This window comes from Motacilla alba, chromosome 1A, assembly GCF_015832195.1.
Source record: "Motacilla alba alba isolate MOTALB_02 chromosome 1A, Motacilla_alba_V1.0_pri, whole genome shotgun sequence".
Taxonomy (NCBI): domain Eukaryota; kingdom Metazoa; phylum Chordata; class Aves; order Passeriformes; family Motacillidae; genus Motacilla; species Motacilla alba.
In genome coordinates, this window is record NC_052031.1 from 645,938 (window position 1) to 668,754 (window position 22,817).

Below are 22,817 nucleotides of genomic sequence, written 5' to 3' on the forward strand. Positions count from 1 at the left end.
CCACGGATGCCTCTCCCACCCTGGATCAGTGGGATCCTCCAGCACCAATCCCACTCTGGATCAAGCGCTTCCAGAACTTTTCCCACCCTGAGTAAAGGAGGATTCTCCAGCACCAATCCCACCCTGCGGTTCTTCCCACACTTTTCCCACCCCGGATCAGTGGGAAACCTCCAGCACTTTTCCTACCCCAGATCAGTGGGATTCTCCAGCACCAATCCCACGCCTGATCAGTGGGATCCTCCACTTCGCCCACCCTGGATCATTGGGATCCTCCACTTTTCCCACTCTGGATCAGTGGGATCCTTCACTTTGCCAACTCCGGATCAGTGGGATCTTCCAGCACTGATCCCACCATGGATCAACGGGATTCTTCCCACACTTTTCCCACCCCACACCAGTGGGATCCTCCACTTTTCCCACTCTGGATCAGTGGGATCCTTCACTTTGCCCACTCCGGATCAGTGGGATCCTCCACTTCGCCCACCCTGGATCATTGGGATCCTCCACTTTTCCCACTCTGGATCAGTGGGATCCTTCACTTTGCCAACTCCGGATCAGTGGGATCTTCCAGCACTGATCCCACCATGGATCAACGGGATTCTTCCCACACTTTTCCCACCCCACACCAGTGGGATCCTCCACTTTTCCCACTCTGGATCAGTGGGATCCTCCACTTTTCCCACTCTGGATCAGTGGGATCCTCCACTTTTCCCACTCTGGATCAGTGGGATCCTCCACTTTTCCCACCCTGGATCAGTGGGATCCTGCAGCACTGATCCCACCATGGATCAACTGGATTCTTCCCACACTTTTCCCACCCCACACCAGTGGGATCCTCCACTTTTCCCACTCTGGATCAGTGGGATCCTCCACTTTTCCCATCCCGGATCAGTGGGATCCTGTCCCGGCTCACTCCCAGCCTCCCCTCAGTGCCACCAGCCCCGAGTGTCCCCACCGGGGTCACCCCTTTTCCTTCCTCCTCGGGGCCGGCGCCCACCTCCAGCCCGGGAATTCGGGAAGGGCATCCAGGGAATGGGAACATCCAGGGAGCCTCTGGGGCCGCTCGCCGCCGCCAGAGCCGCGCTCGGGGCGGGCGCTGAAATGGCCGCTGCTTCTCAGGGAATTAAAAATGCATGGATTGGGAATTCTCCGAGCGCAGCAGCTGCTGCGAGCCGGGAAGGGGGGGAAAAGGGGGAAAAGGGGGGAAAAGGGGGGGAAAAGGGGGGAAAAATAGGGGGGAAAAGAGGGGGAAAGGGGGGGAAAGGGGGGGGAAAAGGGGGGGGAAAAGGGGGGGAAAAGGCCGTGCCCAGGGCGCCCTTTGTGCCCCAAAAACTCCTGGAGCGCCACGCAGGTGCCGGGCCGGAATCCTGGGAAAGTTTCCCAAGGTCTCCTCCTTCCCGCACCTGGAAAAGCCGCGGCCGGTGTGGAAAATGACGCCGGCGGCGTTCCCGAGGGGCCGGAGCGGCCGCGGCTGCCGCTGTCACCGGCTGGGCCAGCTCAGGGGACAGTTCTGGGGACAGGGAGGCGGCGCTGGGGTTTGTGCAGGACCCACGGAAAGGTTCCCGGGAATATCCAGGGAATGCTGTGCCTGCCGGGACATCCAAGCTCCCTGAGCGAATCCTGGTTTTGGGATGAGGGAAAACACCCCCACAGGCTCCTTCCCACCGGGCACATCCCAAAATCCCGGATTTTGGCTGCTCCAGAGCCAGGCAAGGGCTGGGAGCAGCCCAGGCCTTCCCAGCCCGAGCTTCCCATAAAACACAAATCCCAGGAAAACCCAAGACAGGAGGGAAGAGCGGCCAAAGGGTGAGGAGAACTCGCGGGAAGGGGGAGGAAAAGGCGGAATCGCCGCCTCGGGATTTGGGAGAGGAGAGGAGAGTGAGATAAGAGCCGTGACATCCCGAGCGGGAGCGGAAAATCCCGTGGGATGCGGCGCCAGAGGGGAGGAAACGCTTCCCTGCCTGGCAGGAAGCGCCAAGGAGAGAATTCCCAGCCGGATCCAGAGGTTCCGGAGCGGGAGGCGCTCCCGGGGTGGCTCCGGGGGTCACGGCAGCACCGGGAGGGATTTTCCTGCTCTCCAGCCCTTCTTCAGGGCTCAGGCGAGGCCCCGGCTGGAATCCCAGCCTCGGGAATGCACATCCAGGGATTCCTGAGGGGCCGGGAAGAGAAATGGGAATGCTGGCAGGAGGAGATTCTCCTCCTGGGAACGGGCGGGAAAAGATTCCGGAGGTTTTCATCGGACCCGAGAAATTCAGCTCAGCCCAGGGAACGAATTGTGCCAGAGATCCGTGAGGGTTGCAGCCAGCAGGATCCCAACCCTCACATTCCCAGGGATCCTGGGATTCTTGGTCCCATCCCAACCCTCACATTCCCAAGGATCCTGGATCCTGGGACTCTTGGTCCCATCCCAACCCTCACATTCCCAGGGATCCTGGATCCTGGGATTCTTGTTCCCATCCCAACCCTCACATTCCCAGGGATCCTGGGTTCTGGGATTCTTGTTCCCATCCCAAACCTGACACTCCCAAGGATTCTGGGATTTTTGTTCCCATCCCAACCCTGGCATTCCTGAGGATCCTGGGATGGTTGCTCCAATCCCAATCCTCACATTCCCAAGGATCCTGGGTTCTGGGATTCTTGTTCCCATCCCAAACCTGACATTCCCAAGGATCCTGGGATTCTTGTTCCCATCCCAACTGTCACAATCACAAAGGATCCTGGGATTCTCGTTCCCATCCCAGCCCTGACATTCCCGAGGATCCTGGGTTCTGGGATTCTTGTTCCCATCCCAACCCTCAAATCCCAAAGGATCCTGGGTTTTGGAATCCTTGTTCTCATCCCAACCCTCACATTATCCCAGGAAATTCCCGGGGGAAAAAAAAAAAAAACCAAAACCAGCCCCAGTTTTTCTGGGAAAACCGAACTCATCCACGGATCCGGAAAAATCGTCACCTCCCGCTGCCGTCCCACCGTGACACCAGGGCAAGCTCCAGGATCTCCCATCCCGACGGGATCCCCCGGGGATCCTCCCAAGGATTGGGAAGTGCCGCGGGAAGGGCCCCGCAGCCTCATCCCAGATTTCCAGCCGGGACCATCCCGAGCAGGCGGCTGCGGGGCCGGGAAGGGCCGCAGGCGTTTCCTGGGGAGGCAGCGAGCGCCGGCGCTTCCGGCCATTCTTGCCGCTCCCCGGAGGGTTTCCAGAAAAAGCAGAGAGGTCCAGGCCTGGAAGCTGAAATCATTCCCGAAAAAAAAGAGGCAGGAATGCCAGCCCTTCCCAAGGGATGGGGCGGGAGCCAGCCCAGACCCCAAACCGCGCTTCCGGGGTTTTTGGTGCCCGGCCCTGAACCCAAACCCGTCGGGGTCTCTTGGTGACTCTAATCCCAGCGTGAAAATTCCACTGGAATTTGGGATGGGATTCCCAGGGAAGTGTTGGGGGTCCCCATCCCTGGAGGTGTTCCGGGAATTCCTGGATGTGGCACTCGGGGCTCTGGGTTGGGGACGAGGTGGGGACCGGGCACGGGGCGGGCTCGGTGACCTTGGAGGGGTTTTCCAACATAAATAATTCTGGAATTCGGAGGTTCTGGGATTGTGGGAATATGGGGTTTTGGATTCTGAGATTCTGGGATTATGGGGTTCAGGGATTTTGGGATTATGGGGTTCTGGACTGTGGGATTGTGGGTTTCTGGAGTTCTGGGATCTGGGATTCTGGGGGTTTGGATTGTGGGATTCTGTGATTCTGGGGTTCTGGAATCCTGGATTTAGGGATTTGGGGATTCTGGGTTCTGGGATTCTCAGGTTCTGAGGTTCTGGATTCCAGAATTCCGGGGTTTGGATTTCTGGGATTCTGAGTTCTGGTATTCTGGGACTGTGAAATCCTGGATTCTGGGATTTGGGGATTCTCAGGTTCTGAGGTTCTGGATTCTGGAATTCTGGGTTTTGGATTTCTGGGATTCTGGGACTCTGAAATCCTGGATTCTGGGATTTGGGGATTCTGGGATTCTGGGGTTCCAGGACTCAGGATTCTGGGATTTGGGGATTCTGGTGTTCTGAAATCCTGGATTCTGGGATTTGGGGATTCTGGGATTTGGGGATTCTAGGACTCAGGATTCTGGGATTCTGAAATCCCGGAAAGCGCCCCCCACAGCACCACCCCCTCCCAGCCGGGGCTGTGCGGGACCGTGACCCCCAGCCCCACTGTGGGGTACAGGGGGCGTCTGTGGGGTACAGGGGGCGCAGGGGGCATCTTTGGGGTGCCGGGGGCGTCTGTGGGGTACAGGGGGCATCTGTGGGGTACAGGGGGCATTTGTGGGGTGCAGGGGGCATCTGTGGGGTGCCGGGGGCGTCTGTGGGGTACAGGGGGCATCTGTGGGGTGCCAGGGGCGTCTGTGGGGTGCAGGGGGCATCTGTGGGGTGCCAGGGGCGTCTGTGGGGTGCAGGGGGTGTTTGTGGGGTGCAGGGGGCGTCTGTGGGGTGCAGGGGGTGTTTGTGGGGTGCAGGGGGTGTTTGTGGGGTGCCCGCCCGGGGTCCAGCCCTGCCAGCGCTGCCCCGCCACCCCCGGGCCCCGCAGGGCCCCGTTTGTCCCCGAGTCACGCGCCAGGGCCACCCCGGTGTCACCGAGCTGCCAGGGGCCCTCAATATTTCATGAGCGAGGAACCGGCCGCTCCCTGCTCGGGTTACCCAGCGCGTCCCTGCTGTCCCCAGAGCGCGTCCCTGCTGTCCCCAGCGCCAGCCAGGCGGCCTGGCACGGCCACCCCCTGCCACCCCCCTGTCAGCCACTGCCACCACTGCCACCCAGCCTGGCACAGCCACCCCCTGTCACCCCCTGTGAGCCACTGCCACCACTGCCACCCAGCCTGGCACGGCCACCCCCTGTCAGCCACTGCCACCACGGCCACCCCCTGTCACCTGCTGCCACCCAGCCTGGCCAGTACCATCCTCTGCCACCCACTGTCACCTGCTGACACCCGCTGCCACCACTGCCACCCTGTCACCTGCTGCCACCAGGCCTGGCCAGTGCCATCCTCTGCCACCAGATGCCACACACTGCCACCACTACCCCCCCACTGTCCCCGGGCCTGGCCACTGCCACCCACTGTCACCTGCTGCCACCCATTGCCACCAGGCCTGGCCAGTGCCACCCTCTGCCACTAGATGCCACACGCTGCCACCACCACCCCCCCACTGTCCCCAGGCCTGGCCACTGTCACCTGCTGACACCTGCTGCCACCCAGCCTGGCCAGTACCATCCTCTGCCACCCACTGTCACCTGCTGACACCCACTGCCACCAGGCCTGGCCAGTGCCGCTCGCTGCCACCCTCTGAAACCCTCTGTGACCTGCTGCCACCCGCTGCCACCACTGCCACCTACTGTCACCTGCTGCCACCAGCCTGGCCAGCGCCATCCTCTGCCACCAGATGCCACACTCTGCCACCACTACCCCCTACTGTCCCCAGGCCTGGCCACTGCCACCCTCTGCCACCCACTGTCACCTGCTGACACCTTCTGCCACCTGCTGCCACCAGGCCTGGTCAGTGCCACCCTCTGCCACCCACTGTCACCTGCTGACACCTGCTGCCACCCGCTGCCAGCAGGCCTGGCCAGTGCCACCCTCTGTCGCTTGCTGTCACCCTCTGCAACCACTGCCACCAGGCCTGGCACCCAGTGTCACCCGCTGCCACCACGGCCATCAGCTGCCACCCACTGCCCCGCGCTGTCGCCGGGGCTGTCCCCTGCCCGAGCTGCGGGACCGTCCCCGGGGTGGCGCCGCCCGCCCCCGGCCGTGCCCGTTGTCGCGGTGACAGCGGTGACAGCGGTGACAGAGCCGCGCTGCCTCCGGGAGTGGGCTGGTGGCAATTTACTCTTTGTGCTCCTTTTAGCTGCGGCTCCCGCTCCCGCTCCGGGGAGGAACCCGCGCCTGCGGGAAGCCGGGAATCCGGGGAGTCGGGGGGTTCGGGGCAGTCAGGGGATTCGGGGGATTTGGGGATTGGGAGATTCAGGGAAGTCAGGGGATTCGGGGGTTCAGGGAATTTGGGGATTGAGGGATTTGGGGGAGTCAGGGGATTCGGGGGATTTGGGGATTGGGAGATTCAGGGAAGTCAGGGGATTTGGGGATTCAGGGGAGTCGGGGATTGAGGGATTTGGGATTTCAGGGATTCAGGGAAGTCAGGGGATTTGGGGATTTGGGGGAGTCAGGGGAGTCGGGGATTGAGGGATTTGGGGGATTCAGGGAAGTCAGGGGATTTGGGAATTCGGGGGTTCAGGGGAGTCGGGGATTTGGGGAGTCGGGGATTGAGGGATTTGGGGATTTCAGGGATTCAGGGAAGTCAGGGGATTTGGGGATTTGGGGGATTTGGGGAATTTGGGGGATTCGGGGGTTGAGGGGAGTCGGGGGTTCAGGGGATTCAGGGAGTCAGTGATTGAGGGATTCAGAGGATTCAGGGATTTCAGGAATTCAGAGGAGTCAGGGAATTTGGGGAATTCAGGGAATTTGGGGAATTCAGGGAATTCAGGGATTATGGGGAGTCAGGGATTATGGGGACAGGGATTCGAGGACTCAGGGATTCGGGGATTTCAGGGATTCAGGGGAGTCAAAGGATTTGGGGATTTTGGGGATTCAGGGAATTCAGGGGATTCGGGGGTTGAGGGATTCAGAGGATTCGGGGATTCAGGGAATTCGGGGGATGCAAGGAATTCAGGGATTATGGGGAGTCAGGGATTCAGGGAATTCAGGGGATTTGGGGACTGAGGGATTCAGGGAATTCAGGGAAGTCAGGGGATTCAGGGATTTCAGGGGATGCAGGGAATTCAGGGATTATGGGAGTCAGGGATTCAGGGAATTTGGGGGTTCCAGGAATTCAGGGAATTCAGAGCTTTAGAGGATTTGGGGGATTCAGGGATTCGGGGGAGTCAGGGAATTCAGAGGATTCAGGGAATTTGGGGATTTGGGGAAGTCAGGGGTTCAGGGAATTCAGGGAATTCAGGGGTTCAGGGAATTTGGGGATTTAGGAATTCAGAGGATTCAGGGAATTCAGGAATTCAGAGGATTCCGCCCCACGGTTCCCCCCGAGCCCCGCAGCCCAGCACGCCCTCCCGGGCACGGAGCAGGGGGAGCACGGGACCCCATTCCCAATCCCTGGCTCTGCTCATCCCAATTCCCAATTCTCCTCCTGTGCAAAGGGGGCCCGGAGCGCTCCAGGGACCCCCCACCCACGGCTCTTCCCGGGAAAATCCAGGAGCAGCCCCACGGCACGGGAATCCCGGAGCTCCACCCCAAACCCATCGCGGCCAGAGGTCACGGGGAGAACAGAATTCCCCTCTGGAATATGGGAAAAGGGAGAACAGAATTCCCCTCTGGAATATGGGAAAGGGGAAGGGGAGAACAGAATTCCCCTCTGGAATATGGGAGAGGGGAAGAGGAGAACAGAATTCCCCTCTGGAATATGGGAAAGGGGAAGGGGAGAACAGAATTCCCCTCTGGAATATGGGAAAGGGGAAGGGGAGAACAGAATTCCCCTCTGGAATATGGGAAAGGGGAAGGGGAGAACAGAATTCCCCTCTGGAATATGGGAAAGGGGAAGGGGAGAACAGAATTCCCCTCTGGAATATGGGAGAGGGGAAGAGGAGAACAGAATTCCCCTCTGGAATATGGGAAAGGGGAAGGGGAGAGCAGGGAATGCTGGAGAGGGGAAGGGGAGAACAGAATTCCCCTCTGGAATATGGGAAAAGGGAATGGGAGAGCAGAATTCCCCTCTGGAATGCTGGAGAGGGGAAGGGGAGAACAGAATTCCCCTCTGGAATGCTGGAGAGGGGAAGGGGAGAACAGAATTCCCCACTGGAATAGGGGAGAGGGGAAAGGGAGAAGGGAATTCCCCTCTGGAATATGGGAAAAGGGAATGGGAGAACAGAATTCCCCTCTGGAATATGGGAAAGGGGAAGGGGAGAACAGAATTCCCCTCTGGAATATGGGAAAGGGGAAGGGGAGAGCAGAATTCCCCTCTGGAATATGGGAAAGGGGAAGGGGAGAGCAGAATTCCCCTCTGGAATGCTGGAGAGGGGAAGGGGAGAACAGAATTCCCCTCTGGAATATGGGAAAAGGGAAGGGGAGAGCAGAATTCCCCTCTGGAATGCTGGAGAGGGGAAGGGGAGAACAGAATTCCCCTCTGGAATGCTGGAGAGGGGAAGGGGAGAACAGAATTCCCCACTGAATAGGGGGAGAGCAAAGAGAAGGGAATTCCCCTCTGGAATATGCAGAATTCCCCTCTGGAATATGGGAAAGGGGAAGGGGAGAACAGAATTCCCCTCTGGAATATGGGAAAGGGGAAGGGGAGAACAGAATTCCCCTCTGGAATGCTGGAGAGGGGAAAGGGAGAACAGAATTCCCCTCTGGAATGCTGGAGAGGGGAAAGGGAGAACAGAATTCCCCTCTGGAATATGGGAAAAGGGAAGGGGGAGAACAGAATTCCCCTCTGGAATATGGGAAAGGGGAAGGGGAGAACAGAATTCCCCTCTGGAATAGGGTAGAGGGGAAGGGGAGAACAGAATTCCCCTCTGGAATACGGGAGAGGGGAAGGGGAGCCCAGGCTGATCCCTGGAATGCAGGAGAGAAGGGAAGAAGAGAGATGGGAAAGGGAGCCCAGGGTTTCCCCTGGAACACCAAGAGATGGGAAAAGGAGCCCAGGATGCATCCCGGGAACGCAGGAAGAGCTCAGGCAGCCTCCCTGGAATGCTGGGAGAGGGGAGGGAAGCCCAGGCTGCTTCCCTGGGACATGGAAAGAGCCCAGGAATCTTCCCTGGGACATGGAAAGAGCCCAGGATGCTCCCTGGAACACTGGGAGAGGATAAAGGGAACCCAGGCTGCTCCCTGGGACATGGAAAGAGCCCAGGAATCTTCCCTGGAACGTGGAAAGAGCCCAGGCTGCTCCCTGGAACACGAGAGGGAAAGGAGAGTTCAGGCTGTTCCCTTGGGATACAGGAGAGGGGGGAAGGGGAGCCTGGAACACCGAGGGAGGAAAGGGAAGCACAGGATGCTTCCCTGGAACACCAGGAGATGACAAAGGAGCCTGGGCTGCCTGCCTGGAACATGGAGAGGAGAGGGGGAGTCCAAGCTGCTCCCTGGAACACTGGGAGAGCCCGGGATGCTTCCTTGGAACACTGGGAGAGCCCAGGATGCTCCCTGGAACACTGGGAGAGCCCGGGATGCTCCCTGGAACACTGGGAGAGCCCGGGATGCTTCCCTGGAATATGAGAGGGAAAGGGGAGTTCAGGCTGCTCCCTTGGGATACAGGAGAGGGGGGAAGAGGAGCCTGGAACACCGAGAGGCTGGAAGGGGAGCCCAGGCTGCTTCCCTGGAACATGGAAAGAGCCCAGGATGCTTCCCTGGAACACTGGGAGAGGAGAGGAGGAGCACAAGCTGCTCCCTAGAACAAGTGGGAGAGGGAAAGGGGAACCTGGGCTGCTCCCAGGAACATGGAAAGAGCCCAGGATGCCTCCCTGGAACACTGGGAGAGGGAAAGGGAGCCCAGGTTTTCCCCTGGAACACCGAGAGAGAGGAAGGGGAGCCCAAGCTGCTTCCCTGGAATAGAGGCGGGGGGGAAAGGGAGCTCAGGCAGCCCCCCTGGAATGCTGAGAGAGGAAAGGGAAGCACAGGCAGCCTCCCCGGAACGCTGGGAGAGGGAAAAGGAGCCCAGGCTGCTTCCCTGGAATAGAGGAGATGGGAAAAGGAGCCCAGGCTGCTTCCCTGGAATAGAGGAGAGGAGAGGGGGAGTCCGAAAATCTCCCCTGGAACACCGAGAGATGAGAAAAGGAGCTCGGGCTGCATCCCTGGAATGCAGAAGCTGGGAAAAGGAGCCCGGGATGGTTCCCTGGAATGCAGGAGATGGGAAAAGGAGCCCGGGATGGTTCCCTGGAGCAGTGAGAGATGGGAAAAGGAGCCCGGGCTGCATCCCTGGAATGCAGGAGGTGGGAAAAGGAGCTCGGGCTGCATCCCTGGAATGCAGGAGATGGGAAAAGGAGCCCGGGCTGCATCCCTGGAATGCAGGAGATGGGAAAAGGAGCCCGGGCTGCATCCCTGGAATGCAGGGGCTGGCAGAGGGAGCCCGGGCAGCCCCCCCGGCCGTGTCCCGTGTCCCCTCCCCGCACTCGCGCTCCACACGTGCCTCGCCGCCCGCACGTGGTGCCGCGCGGGGGAGGCAGCGCTGGGAATTTTCAGGGGCTGGAATTCTCGGCAGAACGTTCCGTGGCGCGGGGCCGCTCGGCTCTGCGAGTGCTGCAGAGCGGGTCTGGGGGGCTCCGGGCGCTTCCGGGGGGGTTTTGTGTGTCCCCCCCAGAGCAGGAGCGAGCAGCGCCGGCGGCTCGGGCGGGGGGGTTCACGCCAGAATTCCCACAATATTGGGAATGTTCGGGAATTATCCACGCTTTGGGATGTTTGGGGGTTTCAGGCTGCTCAGCAAGACCAAAAAAACCCCAAAATAACAGCGGTGCCCCACTCCTGGGAGCGCCCAAGGCCAGGCTGGAGCAACCCGGGAGAGTGAAAAGCGCCCACGGGTGGGGATGAGCTTTAAAGTGGCTTCCACCCAAAGCATTCCCGGATAATTTCCCGGGAATAAAAGGCCCCTCCTCGGTGCCTTTTCTGTGCCTTCGGCCTCGCCCGGGGCTCCCGTGCAGGTGCAGGAAGCACGAGGAGCCCCCCGAGTTATGTAAGAGCGGCGGTGAGGAGGAATTTTGGGAATCTGCTGCCTCCGTCACCCGCAGGACAGGAGGAACAGAAGTTTTTAGGGAAGTTTATCCCGGGGAAACGCAGAGGGGACCTGCACCTGCTGGGCTCTGGAATCTCCTTCCTCAGCGCCGGGCTGGGAGCAGCAGAGACGGTAAATTCACTTTTCCCAACGCATCCGGGGGGCAAATTCGCCAGCTGAGGCCCGGACTGGAACGCAGCCCCACAAATCCCACAAATCCCACGAGTGCCCCGCTCGGGGCTCCCCGAGCGCCGGGAGCAGCTCCCGACCCCGGCCGGGCGGAACTCCCCGCGCAACTTGAGCTCCCGCACGCAGAAAACGGGATTTTCCAGGGGAGACCCACTCCATCCTGCCCAAACCCACGACCGGGGCAGCCACGAAACCAACGCCAGGCCTCGGCCAGAAACCCCCCCAGCACCGCCACCCCACCCCGAACTCTGCCGCCGCACCCCCTCCCGGCGAAATCCGCCCCCCAAAATCCCGGCAGGAGCCCACGGCCGCCAGCCCCGAGCCCGCCCCGCTCGCTGCTCCCCCCCAAACCCGCGGCTGCCCACGCACCGCGGGCACATCGCGGCCCCCGCAACGCCGAGCCCCGGCCTGCGAGCCCCCTCCGTGCCCGCCCAACGCCCCGGGGGCACCCACGGCCCGCGGCCCCCGCGCCTTGCCCGCCCCCGCGCCTCCCGCGGCATCCCCCGCCGCCTCCCGGTGCCTCCCGGTGCCTCCCGGTACCTGCGGGGCTGCGGGCGGCGCGGCCCGAGCCACCATCGCCGCGGCGGCCGCCGGCGGCGGAGCGGGGCCGGCAGCGTTGCGGGAGCGTTGCGGGGCGGGGGCGGCGGCGGCGGGGCCGGGCGGGGAGCGGCGCGCACGGCGGATCCCCCGCGGGCTCGGCCCCCGCCGCCGGCAGCGGGGCTCGGTTTTAGGAGTCGCCATGGCAACGGCCAGCCCGGTGCGCACGGAAGGGGCGGGCGCACGGAAAAAACTTCGGCGGCTCCGCGGGGGTCCCGGTACACCCCCCCCCCGAGCTCCCGCCGATGCCCCGCTTCCCGCGAACCCCCTCTCTCCCGGACCCCCCGGTTCTCGGTGTCCCACGGCACCCCCCGCCCCGCCCGCGGGGTTCTCCCCCCCCCCCGGCATGAGCAGCGGGGGCGGGGGGCAGCGCCGACCCCCGCGCCGGGCGGCGAGAGCAGCGCCGCTCCCTCCCCGGTGCCCCCCGAAGCCCGGGGCCGACCCGCCCGGTGCCCCCGGGGCGAGGCACCGGCACCGCCCCGGCCCCTCCGAGGGCACCGGGCGCTCCTGCCCCGCCGCTGCCGGCCCCACGGCCCCGCTGCGGAGCGGGGCAGCCGCAGCCCCGCGCTCGGGGGGCGGCGGGACCCCCCGGGCCGGCCCGGTGCCGTTACCTGGCTCGGTGCCGCTCCGCTGCTGGCGCCCGCGGCGCCCGATCCCGCAGGAAACTCCCGGCCCCGGCGGCTCCGCTCGGCCCCTTTCCTGCCAGGAAGGGACACCCGGCCCCGCCGGCCACCGCCCCCGGCCGCGTCCTGCCCCGCCAGGGGACAGCCAGGGCCACCCTGGGGACAGCGGGGACAGCCAGGGCCACCCTGGGGACAGCGGGGACAGCCCGGGGCTCCCAGGGGCCACAGCGGGGACAGCTCGGGGCTCAATGGGGGCCAGAGGGGACAGCCCGGGGCACCCAGGGGACAGCCCGAGGCACCCAGGGGGACAGAGGGGACAGCTCAGGGCTCCCAGGGGGACAGAGGGGACAGATGGGGGCTCAGAGGGGACAGCCCGGGGCTCCCAGGGGGACAGCCCGAGGCACCCAGGGGGACAGAGGGGACAGCTCGGGGTTCACAGGGGACAGAGGGGACAGATCGGGGCGCCCAGGGGACAGAGGGGACAGATCGGGGCGCCCAGGGGACAGCCCGAGGCACCCAGGGGACAGGGGACAGCTCGGGGCGCCCCCCGGCCCCGGGGCTCCGCCAGTAGGGACGGGGCACAGGCGACTGCGGGTGACAGGGGGGATGTTGCGTGTCCAGCTCTGGGGTCGGTGCCAGCTGGGGGTTCAGTGCCTGGCTCTGGGATCTTTGGGGTCGGTGTCTGGCTCTGGGATCTTTGGGGTCAGTGCCAGCTGTGGGGTCGGTGTCTGGCTGTGGGGTCGGTGTCTGGCTGTGGGGTCGGTGTGTGGGGTCGGTGTCTGGCTGTGGGGTCGGTGCCAGCTGTGGGGTCACTCCCAGCTCCGGACGCGCTGCCCGGCCCTATCGGGAGCGCAGGAAACACCTTGGCGGGACCGGGATTGTCCCTTCCTGCGGGACCCGGGCGGGGACAGACCGGGCACGGGGACGGAGGGGCACGGGGACGGAGGGACACGGGGACAGGCGGCGCCCCGGCTGTGGCGCTCGCGGTGGCACTGCCCCGGCCAGGCGGGGGTGGGGACACAATGGGGCAGTGCCGGAGCTGGGCGGGGACGAGGGGACAAGGTCACAGCTCCTGCCGGGCGCGGGGCCAGCTCACAGCGCTGTCACCCTTGGCACGGAAGGCGGGACTCACCCCCTCCCACACCGCTGCCCGCCCCGCGTGTCCCCATGTCCCCTCCCCCTGTCCCCTGCGTGTCCCCATCCCCCTTCTTCCTGTCCCACCTGGATGTCCCCATCCCCCTTTTCCTGTCCCCATCCCCCTTTTCCTGTCCCCAGCCCCCCTTTTCCTGCCCTCTCCGATGTCCCCAAGCTCTCCCCGCCCTGCTGTGCCCCTCCAGCTGTCCCCTGCCCTCCCATGTGACCCCTCACCTCCTTTTCCTGCTCCCCCCTCGTGTCCCTGTCACCCCCCGTGTCCCCATGTGCGTCCCTCTCCCCCTACCCTGTCCCCCTCTGTGTCCCCATGCCTCTTCCTTGTCCCCATGTGTGTCCCCACCCCCTGCACCGTGTCCCCATGCGTGTCTCTGTCCCCTCTGTGTCCCCTTCCCCTGTCCCCACGTGTGTCTCTGTCCCCTCTCCCTGTCCCCACGTGTGTCTCTGTCCCCTCTCTGTGTCCTCATCCCCTTCCCCTGTCCCCGTGTGTCTCTGTCCCCTCTCTGTGTCCCCTTCCCCTGTCCCCACGCGTGTCCCTGTCCCCCCACATGCAGGAGCTCAGGCGTGTGACAAAGCCACAGGGCAGTGCCACATGCCCGTGCCCCCAGGTGCCACCCTCCCTCCCGCCACAGCCCTGCCCGACAATTGTCCCCACTTCTGTCACCCCGGAGCTCGGGGGGGACAGAGGGGACAGCTCTCCAGCATTCCCGGGGATCTGCGTCCCTTCCTGCTGTGTCCGTGTCACCGTTGTCACCCCCGGCTCAGGCGCAGCGCCCGGGTTTGTCCTTTGGCCTGGTTCGGATCCGGAGATCCCGCTGGGATTTTTTGGGGTTTTTTTACCTGGCAGAGGGGAAAGGTCCCGGATTTCCTGCGGGGGAGCCGAGGAGGCGCCGCTCCCGCAGCCTGCCCTGTCCCCCGGATCCCAGGAGGCCTCCGAGGGGCCGGGACAATTCCAGTGGCACCGGGAACAAACCCTGCTGGGATGGCGGGAATGGGGCCGGAGCCTCGCACGGGAGTGGGACCGGGAATGGGATCAGGAAATGAGGACTGGGGTGGGGAATGGGATTGGGAACAGGACCAGGAGCGGGAATGGGACCCCTCTGATCCCCCTGGATCGTGCTGGGGATCCCTCTGATCCCCCTGGATCCCTTTGATCCCCCTGGATCCCGCTGGCATCCCTCTAATCCCCCTGGATCCCTTTGATCCCCCTGGATCCCGCTGGCATCCCCCTGATCCCTCTTGGACCCCTCTGGCATCCCTGGATCCCACTGGGCATCCCTGGATCCCGCTAGGATCCCTCCGATCCCCCTGGCATCCCTCTGATCCCTCCTGGATCCCTTTGATCCCCCTGGATCCCGCTGGCATCCCTCTGATCCCTCCTGGATCCCTCCTGGACCCCTCTGATCCCCCTGGATCCCGCTGGATCTTGCCTGGGCAATCAGTCCTGGCTGGCAGGTCTGGGGAATCCCCCAGGGCTGGCAGCTGCCAGGAAAATCCCCTTTCCATGCCCGTATCCCGAGTTCCCGGCTCCTGCTCTGGAGAATTCCAGGCATTCCCTGGGCACCCGGCCGGGAAGGAGCCGGGCAGGATTTGGGAAAAACCCAGGCAGGGCCCAGGCAGGATTTGGGAATGGTCCAGGCAGAGCCCAGGGAAGGTCCAGGCAGGATTTGGGAAAAACCCAGGCGGGATCTGGGCAGGCTCTGGACGGGTTCTGGGAAGGGTCTGGGCAGGATCCAGGAAAGACCCAGGCAGGGTTTGGGACAGGGTTCGGTCAGGAACTGGAAAAGATCCAGGAAAAATCCAGGAAAGACCTGGGACAGGTTTGGTCAGGAACCGGAGAAGATCCAGGCAGGATCCCGGGAAGATCCAGGAAAGACCTGGGACAGGTTTGGTCTGGAACCGGAAAAGATCCAGGCAGGATCCAGGGAAGATCCAGGAAAGACCTGGGACAGGTTTGGTCAGGAACCGGAAAAGATCCAGGCAGGATCCCGGGAAGATCCAGGCAGGGTTTGGGATGGGGTTTGGTCAGGACCCAGAGAAGACGCCGGCAGGCTCGGCTCGGGCTGTCCCCTCGCCTGAGCAGGTGGCAGGTGGCCCTCAGCAGGTGACACATGCAGGGACAGAGCCCGTGTCCCTTCCCAGCCAGTGCCACGCTGCCCTGAATGCCGGGAATGCCGGGAAAACCCCATCCAGCTGCACCCCTAAATCCCGGGATAACCCCATCCAGCTGCACCCCTAAATCCTGGGATAACCCCATCCAGCTAGGATAACCCCAAAATCCTGGGATAACCCCAACCAGCCGGGATAACCCTAAATCCCGGGATAACCCCATCCATCCAGGATAACCCTAAATCCCGGGATAACCCCACCCAGCTGCACCCCTAAATCCTGAGATAAGCCCAAATCCCGGGATAACCCCACCCCCCTGCACCCCTAAATCCTGAGATAAGCCCAAATCCCGGGATAAGCCCACCCAGCTGCACCCCTAAATCCCAGGATAAACCCATCCAGCTGGGATAACCCCAAATCTTAGGATAACCCTTCCAACTGACATACCTCCATCCAGCTGCACCCCTAAATCCTGGGAATAACCCCATCCAGCCGGGAGAACCTCACCCAGCTGCACCCCTAAATCCCGGGATAACCCCATCCAGCTCCTCCCCTGAATCACAGGATAACCCCATCCAGCTGCACCCCTAAATCCCGGGATAGCCCCATCCAGCCGGGATAAGCCCATCCATCTGGGATAACCCCATCCAGCTGCACGCCTAAATCCCGGGATAACCCTAAATCCTGGGATAGCCCCATCCAGCTGCACCCCTAAATCCCGGGATAAGCCCATCCAGCTGCACCCCTAAATCCCGGGATAACCCCAAATCCCGGGATAACCCCATCCAGCTGCACCCCTAAACCCCGGGATAACCCCAAATCCCGGGATAAACCCATCCAGCCACACCCCTAAACCCCGGGATAACCCCTAAATCCCGGGATAAACCCATCCAGCCGGGATGACCCCACCCAGCCGCTGCCCCGTGTCCCGGCCGGATTTTCGGGAGAGGGTTTTCCCCCGGAGCTCCCGGGGCGCGGTGACATTCCCGAGGCCGCCAGAGCTCCGGGTGGGATTTCAGGGGGGAGCTGGATTCTGATCCTCTCAGGTCCTTCCAGCTCGGGATTTCCCTAATCCCGGGATTCTGCCCCAAAACGGGGAGGAGGGACCCGCCCAGCCGTGGGTTTGCTGCCACCTAGAGCGGGCACCGGGGCTGGAGCCTCGGGAATTTCGGGGAATTCCGAGCCCCGCGCCCGGGCTGGAACAACCTCGCAGCTCCGGGAACTGTCGGGATGGAAAGCGGCTCTTCCCGAAAGGATTTGGGAATCCTGGCCGCCGCCAAACTCCCGGCACAAGGGGTGCCGTGCCCGTTCCAGGCTTCCCCGGGCGAGGAAAACCTGGAATTCGGGAGGGAATCCGCCAAAAATCCCTCCTGGGATGAGGCGGGAATGGTCGGCCTGGGGGAGAGGAGGCTCGGGGGATTTTAGCGGCGGATACCGGGATGGGAAAAGAGGGGAAAAATTTTTCCCAGCACGGCCCAGTGATGGCAGGAATTAAAACACCCCAAAATTTAAAAAATCCGCCCCAAAAACACCACCAGGAACACGAGGAACCAGCACGGGCACACGGGAATTGTGGGATGTTCAAAATCCTCGGGAATATCCAAACCCCTGCTGGATTTATGGGGGCGGCTGGATGGGGTTATCCCGGGATTTAGGGGTGCGGCTGGATGGGTTTATCCCAGCTGGGTGGGGTTATCCCGGGATTTAGGGGTGCAGCTGGATGGGGTTCTCCCGGCTGGATGGGTTTATCCCGGGATTTAGGGGTGTGTGTGGATGGCTTATCCCGGCTGGATATGTTTATCCCGGGATTTAGGGGTGCAGCTGGATGGGGTTATCCCGGCTGGATGGGGTCATCCTGGGATTTCGAGGAGTGTGTGGATGGTTTATCCTGGCTGGATGGGTTTATCCCGGGATTTGGGGGTGCAGCTGGATGGGGTTATTGCGGCTGGATGGAGTTACCCCGGGATTTAGGGGTGTGTGTGGATGGCTTATCCCAGCTGGATGGGTTTATCCCGGGATTTAGGGGTGCAGCTGGGCAGGGTTATCCCGGCTGGATGGGGTTATCCCGGGATTTAGGGGACAGCTGAATGGGGCTCTCCCGGGATTTAGGGGTGTGTGTGGAAGGGGTTCTCCCGGCTGGATGGGTTTATCCCGGGATTTAGGGGTGTGTGTGGATGGCTTATCCCGGCCGGATATGTTTATCCCGGGATATAGGGGCGCAGCTGGATGGGGTTATCCCGGCTGCATATGTTTATCCCGGGATTTAGGGTCCGAGCAGAGCCCGGGACTGGCCCGGGTGAGCTCCAGCCTGATTCCCGATTATCCCGGGCCCGTTCCTGCGCTCCCGGAGCGTCCCCGCGTCCTCCCCCCGCGCTGGCGCCGCCGGGGCGCAGATGGAGCGCAGCAGACGCCGCCCGTGGGAAGCGGCGCCGGGAACGCGCCCGGGGACAGCTCCAGCTGGCGCCTGCGGGGTGGCAGCGGCTGCGCGGGGACATCCCGGAGCCATCTGTCACCTGCCGCCCGCCCGGAACCGCCCCCGGCCACGGAGGGTTCCGTGGGGAGCGATCCCGGCTCTGCCCGGTGCCGGGCGGCAGGGATGGATTTGGGATCGGGGCCCCAAGGGCCACAGATCTTTGGGATTTGGGAGCAGTGGTGACAATGGAGCTGGCCCTGAGGGGACACAAATCTTTGGGATTCATGAGCCGTGGTGACAATGGAGCTGCCCCAAAAGGACACAGTTTTTGGGATCAGGGAGCAGCGGTGACAATGGAGTGGCCTCTGAGGGGACACAAGTCCTTGGGATTCATGAGCCGTGGTGACAGTAGGGCTGCCCCAAAGGGACACAAATCTTTGGGATCAGAGCTGGGATCAGGGAGCAGCAGTGACACTGGAACTGCCCCTGAAGGGACACAAATCTTTGGGATTGGGGAGCAGCGGTGACAATGGAGCTGCCCCAAAAGGACACAGATCTTTGGGATCAGGGAGCACGGTGACAATGGAGCTGCCCCAAAAGGACGCAGATTTTGGGATCAGGGAGCAGCAGTGACAATGGAGCTGCCCCAAAGGGACACAAGTCTTTGGCACCAGAGCTGGGGTTGGGGAGTGGCCCCAAAGGGACACAAATCTTTGGGATCAGGGAGCAGCAGTGACACCGGGTCTGCCCCTGAAGGGACACAAATCTCTGGGATTGGGGATCAGCAGTGACAATGGAGCTGCCCCAAAAGGACACAGAATTTGGGATCAGGGAGCAGCGGTGACACCGGGTCTGTCCCTGAGGGAACACAAATCTTTGGGATCAGAGCTGGGATCAGGGAGCAGCAGTGACACCAGGTCTGCCCCTGAAGGGACACAAATCTTTGGGAGTGGGGAGAGGCGATGACACTGGAGCTGCCCCAAAAGGACACAGATTTTTGGGATCAGGGAGCAGCAGTGACAATGGAGCCGCCTCTGAGGGGACACAAGCCTTGGGATTCATGAGCCATGGTGACAATGGAGCTGCCCCAAAAGGACACAGATTTTGGGATCAGGGAGCAGCAGTGACAATGGAGCGGCCTCTGAGGGGACACAAATCTTTGGGACTGGGGAGAAGCAGTGACAATGGAGCAGCTCCTGAGGGGACACAAATCTCTGGGATCCAGGAGCAGCAGTGACAATGGAGCGGCCTCTGAGGGGACACAAGTCCTTGGGATTCATGAGCAGTGGTGACAATGGAGCTGCCCCAAAAGGACACAGATTTTGGGATCAGGGAGCAGCGGTGACAATGGAGCTGCCCCTGAGGGGACACAAATCTCTGGGATCAGAGCCGGGATCAGGGAGCAGCGGTGACAATGGAGCTGTCCCTGAGGGAACACAAATCTCTGGGATCACGGAGCAGCTGGCGACAGCGGGAGGCCCCAAAGGGACACAAATCCGCCGTGGCCCAGCCCCTCGTGGCCGCTCCTCCCCGACCGCTCCCTCCTGCCGGGAGCGCCCCGGTTCCAGGGGAGCCGCGGCTGCCCCGTCCCCGGAGGTGCCACCGGCGCGGGGCCAGCGCGGCTCCCCGGGCACGGCGGGGCTGGCCCTGCCCCTGGCACGGGTGGCACCGCGCCGTCGTCACGGCCCCCGCCACCCCAACCCTTCCAAGGTTCCGCCGCTCTGTGACATCACCGCGGCGCGCTGGCACCAGAGGTGACAGCTGCGCTCCGGCTCTGCCACCTGCGCTGGCACCGATGGCTTTGCTGCGGCTGCTCGTGCTGCTGGCCCTGGCCGGGCCCGTGGGGGGCACCTGGGACACCTGCAGGTCGGTGGCCCCGGGGGGCTCGGGGACGCTCGGGGGGTTCCTCGGGGTCCCTGTCCCCGCTGTCCCCGAGCAGGGCGCTGATGGCTTTGTGCTTGCAGGGGCACCTGCGGGCTCCGGCCCATGGCCTTCGACCACAGCTCCGTGGTTGCTGAATATTCCCAGGACAACGACTACGAATCCTTGGATTCTTCCAGTGGCGCCGCCCAGGACACGGGTGGCTCCGGGGTCCACCCGGGGGCCTGGCCCGGTGTCATCAGCGTGCAGGCCACCTGGGAGAACGGCACGTGGCACATGTGCTCGGGGGCACTCATCCACCCCCGCTGGGTGCTCACCGTGGCTCACTGCTTCGCCAGGGCCGGGTAAGGACAGGCAGGGACAGGGGTGTCCCCAAAGGAGGGGCAGGGGCGTGTCCGCAACAGGGGCAGGGGTGTCCCCACAACAGGGTTAGGCATGTCCCCAAAGGAGGGGGAAAGATGTCCCCACAGCAGGGACAGGGATGTCCCCACCAGAGAATCAGGGAAGTCCCCAGCACAACGACAAGGATGTCCTCAACACAGGGACAGGGCTGTCCCCAGAATAGGGTCAGGGATGTGCCCACGGCATCCTGTGGATGTCCCCACAGGAGGGACAGGGAAGTCCCCACAGGAGAATCAGGAATGTCCCCAAAGCAGGAACAGGGATGTCCCCAACACAGGGACAGGGCTGTCCCCAGAATAGGGTCAGGGAGGTGCCCACAGCACAGTCAGGGATGTCCCCACAGGGTCCTCACAGCAGAGTTAGGGATATCCCCACAGGAGGGATGGGAATGTCCCCACAGGAGGGTCAGGGATGTCCCCACAGGAGGGATGGGAATGTCCCCACAGGAGCGTCAGGGATGTCCCCGCAGCACAGGGAGGTGCCCAGTGCAGGAAGGGAGCTGTGCTGCTGCAGCCCCCGGCTCTGCTCCCTGTCACCCCTGTGTCCGCCTCCTGCTCCCCAGGGACATCTCCAGGTGGGAGGTGGTGATCGGGGCCACCGACCTGAGCCAGCCGGGCCCCGAGGCCGAGCTGCGCCACATCCAGACCCTGCTGGTGCACCAGTACTATGAGCCCCGCACGGCCAGGAACAACATCGCCCTGCTGGAGCTGGACCAGCCCGTGGCGTGCAGCGACTACATCCAGCTGGGCTGCGTGCCCGACGGCTCCCTGGCGGTGCCCGAGCTGAAAACCTGCTACATCGCGGGCTGGAGAGCCACCCCGGACAGCGGTCAGTGCCCCCCGGGGCTGGGGACGAGCTGGGCACCGCGGGGACGCGGCCGGGCCGGCGCAGGGCAGAGGCCAAAGCGGCAGAGCCGGGTCCGGGCCGCGCACGGAGCCCCGGGCAGGGACACGGAGGGACAGGGGCCGAGCCCGGGGAGGTGCCGGGTGCTCAGTGCCCTCTGTGCCCGCAGCCCCCAGCCCTCGCCTGGTGCTGCAGGAGGCCAAGGTGCGGCTCATCGACGTCCAGCTGTGCAACAGCAGCCGCTGGTACGGGGGGGCCGTGCACCCCCAGGACCTGTGCGCGGGGTACCCGCGGGGCGGCATCGACACCTGCCAGGTGGGGCTGGGCCCGGGGCTGGGCACAGGGACCCTGAGCCCCAACAGGGCCCCGTGGGACCCCCAGAGCCAGCACAGGGACCCTGAGCCCCAACAGGGCCCCGTGGGACCCCCAGAGCCAGCACAGGGACCCTGAGCCCCAACAGGGCCCCGTGGGACCCCCAGAGCCAGCACAGGGACCCTGAGCCCAGCCATGGCCTGGCACCGCCTGGGCCTGGCCCGGTGCCCTCCCAGCCCCGTGTCCCCACCACTGGCGGCTGTCCCTTGCCCATCCCCGTGTCCCTGCCCCGTGTCCCCTTGTCCCCAAGGCTGGCACCGTGCCCACAGAGCCCCCCCAGTGCTCCCGGGCCATGCCGGAGCTGCCGGAGGCTCCAGCAGAGCCGGGAAGGAGGCAGGAGAGAGGATCCAACTCTGACCCCTCTCTCCTGTCGCAGGGGGACAGCGGGGGTCCCCTGGTCTGCAAGGACAACACCGGTGACTTCTTCTGGCTGGTGGGCCTGACCAGCTGGGGCAAGGGCTGCGCCGGGGCCAAGCGGCCCGGGGTGTTCACCGCCACGCAGCCCTTCCACACCTGGATCCAGGTGCAGATGGGATTGCTCCCGCCAGAAGCCGACTCCGCTCCACCCGAGCCCTTGCCGAGCCCCGAGGAGGAGCCCGAGGCCGACTCGGAGGACGAGCTGAACCCCAACCCAGAGGACTCGGAGTATTCCACGAAGATTTCGTTCCAACAACAGATCCTGGGGAAGTTCCTGAACCTGCTGCTGGAGCTCCTGCAGTTCCTGAAGGGAGAGAAAGCCTGAGCGGCGGGATGGGCTGATCCAGTTCTGGCAACCATTCCCAGCCGGGGCCGTGGCTGCGGGGCCAGCCCAGCCCCGTGCCCGGCGCTGCTGTGCCCTGCCCACGCTGACCCCTGCGCCCGCCCCGCTGCTGGATCCAGCTTGTGCTTCAATTAGAGTCCTTCCAGTTCCCAGCTAGCCACCGTGTCCTTCAGTCTCCCGGGGAAAACAAGGGTGGGACAAACTGGGGGGAAAGGCGGGGCTGGGCCTGGTTTGGGGGGGACGAGGGGGAGCCAGGGAGGGGAGGATGGGGAGAGGGAGAAACTTCTGCAGCCCAGGATCCCCAGCAGAGCCTCAGGTGTGCCAGTGCTGGGACAGGTCCTTGAGAGGGACAGCCATGGGGACAGCTGCAGCTGCCATCCCAGAGCCCCAGGAACGTCCTTGAGAGGGACAGCCATGGGGACAGCTGGAGCTGCCATCCCGGGGTCCTGTGCTGGAAGTGCCACCCTGAGCTGCTGCTGCCACCCAGGGGTGTCCCCTCTGTCACCAGCTGGTGTCTCTGAGGCTCACGGATCCCATCCCACGCTCCTGCCGTAGGAGCAGGGCTCAGGCTCCGCTCCGGGGGTCCCGGCAGTGGCACCAGAGGAGCGGGCAGGGACAGATGCCAGGAACCCCCCTGCACGGGAGGCAGAGCCGCCCAGCTCTGCACGGAGACCACAGCGCGCTGGAGCCCCCTCCCTGGGGACACCCCCGAGGCCACCCCGCGCCCTGTTTGTCCCTCCCTGGG

General features: G+C 63.6%; 2 protein-coding genes across 2 annotated transcripts in view; one reads left to right on the plus strand and one right to left on the minus strand.

The window, feature by feature from the left end:
- SHANK3 (SH3 and multiple ankyrin repeat domains 3) overlaps positions 1-12,283 on the minus strand; it is a 123,780-nt gene extending 111,497 nt beyond the window's left edge. The window contains exon 1 of the mRNA XM_038153588.1: positions 12,132-12,283. The gene's annotated coding sequence lies outside the window, so the exon portion shown is untranslated. The remainder of the gene's footprint in view (positions 1-12,131) is intronic.
- Positions 12,284-19,893: 7,610 nt separating this feature from the next.
- Positions 19,894-22,209, plus strand: LOC119707924 (acrosin-like; the record flags this gene model as incomplete). Its single annotated transcript, XM_038153589.1, has 4 exons — positions 19,894-20,039; positions 20,660-20,925; positions 21,110-21,255; positions 21,689-22,209. Coding segments are annotated over 4 exons (924 nt in total), but the record flags the coding sequence as incomplete, so codon positions are not given.
- Positions 22,210-22,817: the final 608 nt, after the last annotated feature.